This window comes from Ranitomeya variabilis, chromosome 2 (assembly GCF_051348905.1).
Source record: "Ranitomeya variabilis isolate aRanVar5 chromosome 2, aRanVar5.hap1, whole genome shotgun sequence".
In the NCBI taxonomy this organism is placed as follows: domain Eukaryota; kingdom Metazoa; phylum Chordata; class Amphibia; order Anura; family Dendrobatidae; genus Ranitomeya; species Ranitomeya variabilis.
In genome coordinates this window covers 508,539,137-508,545,136 of record NC_135233.1, presented here as the reverse complement: position 1 = coordinate 508,545,136, position 6,000 = coordinate 508,539,137, and the positions used below count along the sequence as shown (strand labels likewise).

The window sequence follows — 6,000 nt, the reverse complement described above, 5'->3', positions numbered from 1 at the left end:
GGTCCCTTTGTTACTTTCTCTACTGAATAGCACTAATGACAAACACAAATGTAATCTTACCTGGAAACTTGTATGTAATCCCAGGGCTCAGCTGAGCTTTCAAAAAGAAAACCACTCAGATGGGAGAAGTCAACAAAATAGTGATGTGTGGATGAAGTGTAATAGAAGAACATCCTGGAGAAGTTGTAAGTTCTGGAGAAGATAGATATATTACACTAGACTGGGGTCTGGACAGGGGGGGTGCTTTCCTAGCATAGCCATTTAGCAGTCACTGATAACCCCTCTTATTGATTGGGATCACCTATGGTACACATAGGATACTGCATAAAGCTATAGGTTCATAAACATCTCAGCCAGTTGCCTCCTGTCTTCTGTAGTCACCAAGGTGGTTGAGAGTTTAAGCTTGCGGATATTAGATTCATAAGTCACACCAAGTGGTGGGCGATCCACTGAGCAAAGCAGAAGTCCTCACATGATGACTTCAAACAAGAGACATTACCTTCCAGCATCTGTTGGAGAGACTGGATTTTAAGACACTTGTATCTCCAGGACAGCCAACTCTCACAATGGTAAGTAGCATTATCCCTCATTTCCAGCCTATTCTAAGTCTATTGTGTCCTGCTTTCAATAAGATATGATCCTGTCTGTCTTTATTTTTTCATCTCTTCTATCTTAAAGCCTTAAAGGTATTTAGACAAGCCACCATAAGTGTGCTGGTAAAGATTGTATGGAACTTTAATAGAAATGTGATGATTTCAGTGCCTGATTGCAGCCTGCGTATTAGAAACTTGGAGCCAGCAGCAGACTGGATGGTCCCTGCGATTTCCTCCCAGTGCAGCTGATAAGATCACACTGAAGGGGCTTTATAGCAGGAGATGGAGAAGAGACTCACAGCTCAGTGTTAAGGAAGCAATGGATGGAGCTGGGAGACCCAAATCCATAGTTTACTTTGGGAAAAAAAAGGGTAATTCATTTGCCAAGCATAGGGGTCCACACATGTGATCACCCATTAACAGGACGGGTTTGGCAAGGTGCTCTTCACGTGACAGAGTGTGGGTATGGACCAGTGTGAAGCATTAGCAAGAGTTGCTTCATTAAAGCCAAATAATTCCAGGCGTCCATAGAGGTGAGGGGACTTCAGCACCCTGGACAGCAGCACTGGCTGCACACTGCTGCCTAGGGAGCCTCCAGAGCAGGATGCTGCTGCCTGCCCCTGCTGCCTGCCCCTACTGCTGCCTGCCCCTGCTGCCTGCCCCTACTGCTGCCCCTGCTGCTGCCTCTGCTGTGCTCTGTCTCCTTCTCACATGGCATCTCCTATCATTGCTTAATCCGAGCTGGCTGAAGAGATTATTTCACTAAAGGATGACCCTAAGTTTTCTCTCCCTTTGGAGCATGTTGGATATTTCCCAGCCTATGGAGTACATACTGTATAGTGTTCAGTTTAGGGAAAGCTGTGGATCTATTGTGCTTCTTGTATTAGCTTTTCCATAAGGTAAGCAGGGGGTAGATGCTGTGTTAGATATCTTTGCTTTATTTATTATTTTTTTAGAGGTCTTTTATTTTTCCCCCATTTCATTGCATATCCCCCCCTCCCATGTGTCACTTAGCGTTCATTAATTAGCTTGTCGTTTGGATCTTGTGTCATGATGTGAGCAGATTAAATTGTTTTAGTAAACCATTAAACGCTTGGTTGGTGTTTTACTTAACAGGAAGCTTGTATGTCAAACCTAGGAAAATCAATGAGCTATGGACAAAAAAAAATCTAGGAGGTTTTCAATGTCCGTACGTTGCATTGTGGCTAATAATAAAATATAGCTGGGGGCTAAAAATAACAATTGGAAGTCAGCAGTTTCTCCTTATTTAAGCAAATCACAGGTAAGCCTGTAGGTCCCAAGGTATTAAAGAGGGTGCTCCTCAGCATCTATTGTAGCCCTCCTCCTCGTCTTCCACAGGCTGGAGGTCCCTGAAATCTGCATCCTCGGTGCCGAAAGGGTTACCATTCACAGCAGAGGATATACCTTAACCCTTTATTGCTCCAGGATAAATGCTGGGAATTCAGAGGTTAAGTCAATCCTGGATTTATTGTTCCAACCCAAAGTGTAAGGTAATTTAGAGGGAAAATGGGGGAGGATAAAGGGTGAATGGAGAGAGATTTGGTGCTTGCAGCTTTAAAAAAAAAAAAAAAAGTCTGCTTGTAGCTCTTTGGGGAATCACCACTACCTCACAGATATATTAAAATGTAATCTATTAAGTAAGGATGACATAGGCACATTGTGCCATGGAGAAGGCTCCGAAATGCAGACAGATCCCTGGCTCAGCCAAGACAATGCACACAGATCCTTGCAAGAATCCGGCTTTGGATTTGCATTATTATAAATTCTTGAGACACATAGGACCCCTCCCTCCTCCGTGCTATTTGGAGCCCCCCAGCTTGATTAGGGGGTCTCTAGATGCAGTATATTTATTTCATGGCTCCTATCTCCGCTTGTTTCCAGCACCATGTAATGTGATAAAACAAGACCTCAATTGTGTCACCCTATCTCTGCAATCTGTAATCTGCTTGTATCCCATCATTAATCTTCCTACACAGCTCAATGGCCGGGAAAGGGAAAAACATGAGATGAGGAGATAGCCGGAGACCTTTAAAACAAGATGGCATAGATATATTCAGGGATCAGCACCTTACATAACCCAGGATGGGCGCTGAGTGCTAAGGGACGGAGGATGTGAGGGGTGCAGAGGAGACGGCAATAATGAGAGCAGGGGTCCGTGGGTGGGGGGGTTATAGCTGAACCTGGAGAATGGATGGAGCACAAATTGTTCTCAAATCGACCTGTTTTCTCCGGCTCCTGGAGGGGGGTTTTCTGATCAATCTGATGAAATTTCCAAGCTTGTAGCAAAGGAACTCCAGCCCAAGCCACCCACCCACCCACCTACCCAGATGGTGCTACTTTAAATACGAATCTGCAGGGCTGAACATTACAACTAGGGACTGATTAATCCACAGCAATTAAAGGCACAACGTCTAAAAAAAACCCTCCTCCACATACAACCCTGCTGTATAAAAAAACCCTCCTCCACATACAACCCTGCTGCATGAAAAAACCTCCTCCACATACAACCCTGCTGTATAAATATCTTCATTTCCCAGGCAAGAAAATAATATTAATAGCCGAGCTGCGATGGCAGATCCCTGTCGCCCTCCCCCCGTTTTGGTTTACACTTATTACGGTTGCTAAGGGTTCCCAATAATAAAAGGCATTTTAACCCCTGCGCGTCCGCCGCCTTTCGCGCAGACCACACCGAGCTGCATTGCGTTTATCGGAGTAATAGAATTATCATGAACCTGCCAATTTGTCTGACAGCTGAAGTGAGAAAATTACATACACACTTGCCGTGGCTAGCCATTAGGAGCAGAGGGGGGCGATTGTGGAGCCTGAAATGTGTCATTTACTCCAGCGCTGAAGTGTCATTTCTCATTCTTCTGTAACCGTTCTCCGTCACCAGCATTACACACTGCGCCTTTCCTGCTTATTAAACCCCATTGACTGTATTATCTCTTCCGTTGTAATCCAGACGGCTAAATACATGCCATTGACCATAGATTATACGTAGACTGGGTTCATGAGAACATTTGCATACTTCTGCATATTTATAAACGTTTAGAACGCTGTGGAATCCGCTGAATTCCCTTTAATTAACCCTTAATGTCTGCTTTATAAAGCACTGCTCCTATCACTAATATCATTGCATTAATTAAAGTATAATCTTTAGCCTATATGGACTTATAAGACCAAATCACTTCCCGAGATGTCAGCGTCCGTGTGTTTGCTGCAATGGCGACTAGATGCTACACCCTGAAGAGCTCGCAATCTTCCCTGTTGCCTGTAGATACTGTAGATTTCCTTCTGAGACGTATGGGAGTCTCGGATTGCTAGAGGCCGTGTGACGTCAGTAGCAGCATCCAATACCTTAAAGGGAGTGTCAGGTGTTGCTACGACGCGGCGCCCTCCCACTCCGGAATTCCATGAATGATGCTCTGTAGGCTTCTCTGCAGTCACTTTTTACTACAAAGGAAGTTTGGGATTGGTTACTGAGTGTGTGGCTGTCTAGCTGGCCGGCAGACTGCAAGTCTACAGTACACAGACTATATACACAACATTTAGTCAAGTAGAAACTTTACATCCAATACAAGATGTGTGAACAAATCTATGTAAAAAAATTCCAATAAACCTACCAGTGATTTTTACATATATTACAGTCACTTTATGTTTGTAAATTAAAAAAAAGAAAACACTCAACATTTCATGATTTACATTGTTTGCTCTCCTGTAGTAATGTACATGGAGCAATAACACAAGATTAATCATGTGCTATATATGTGGCCATTAGCAGTAAGACTAGTCCATTTATGCATGGGAGAATTATATTTAGTGATTGGTATAAGGCTAAGCTCGCACAAGCATATAAAAAAAATCATGTGATCGTCATTTAGACAAAACAGATGATTTTTCAACTGTATTGTCATCTGTATGCATTCTGTACAACGTTCATGTATAGACATCAGCAGTGACGAGATCTGTGTCCTAATAATAGCAATGCATCCATAAAAAACAGGTGCTCTACTAATGATCTGCATAGGATTTTGCACCCATTGACTTGAATAGATGAGTCTCATCCAAAATACAGAAGAGACCAATGCACAGTGCAATATGTTTCATTCATCCAGTCCATGTAACTACAGATCATCTGAGCAGCCCAATTGAATAACATTGTTGCTGGTGCTGTCCATGTGATGTCAGTTTTTTCTACAAAACTAAAATACAGTGGTGGAGAATGTATCCAAAATGACAAAATCTACTCTGTCGCATTGACAAACGTATGTAGCAACATACAAAACAGACATTAGATAAATCATCAGCTCTCAATAATTAAATACCCCGCCTACAGTTCAGTGGAGAAGGAAAACTATTTCTGCAAAGAAATCATGAATTCAGGGATGATCACAAGAAATGTTCAAAGCTCTATAGAATAATAATAATAATTATAAGCTAGATAGATAAATTATGATAGATAGATAGATAGATAGATAGATAGATAGATAGATAATAGATAGATACATAGATGATAGGTAATAGATAGATAGATAGATAGATAGATAGATAGATAGATAGATAGATAGATAGATAGATAGATAGATAGATAGATAGATAGATAATAGATAGATGATAGATAATAAATATATAATATATAGATGAATAGATAGTTAAATAGATAAATAGATATATAGTTAATACATAGATAGATGATAGGTAGATAATAGATATATAATAGATAGATAATAGAAAGATAGATAATAGATAGATAGATAGATAGATAGATAATAGATAGCCAGATAATAGATAGATAATACACAGAAAGATAGACAATAGATAGATGATATATAGATAGATAATAGATAGATAGATAGATAGATAGATAGATAGATAGATAGATAGATGATAGATAGATAGATAATAGATAGATAGATAGATAGATAGATAGATAGATAGATAGATAGATAGATAGATGATGGATATATAGTAGATAGATGATAGATAGAGAGAGAGATAGATAGATAATAGGCGATAGATAGATAATAGATAGATGATAGATAATAAATGTATAATATATAGATGGATAGATAGTTAGATGATAGATAGATAGATAGATAGATAGTTACCGGTTTATGATAATTGAGTCATTTTAAAATGTTTCTTTTTAAACTTTCCAAATATTTCCATCTTTAAGCATTGTACTTTCCCAACCTTTAGGGAAGCCATATATTAAGCAATATGTGCAGTACATTTCTAAAGGCACCCACAACTGAGTATCTAAGAGTCTGTGCACACAACGCTTTTGTTTCCTCTCCAAAACTGTCTAAAAAAAATTGCTTAAAGAAGGCTAAAAAAGAATGGACATATGCAATTTCTGCACGACTTGCTGTTCATATATTTACTT

At 40.1% G+C, this 6,000-nt stretch overlaps 1 protein-coding gene across 1 annotated transcript in view; it reads left to right on the top strand.

Moving 5' to 3' along the window:
• The first annotated feature begins 434 nt into the window (after nt 1–434).
• BDNF (brain derived neurotrophic factor) overlaps nt 435–6,000 on the top strand; it is a 78,340-nt gene continuing 72,774 nt past the window's right edge. Inside the window, exon 1 of the mRNA XM_077288043.1 lies at nt 435–569. Within this exon, the coding sequence (XP_077144158.1) occupies nt 567–569 (3 nt within the window). The 5' untranslated portion in view covers nt 435–566. The remainder of the gene's footprint in view (nt 570–6,000) is intronic.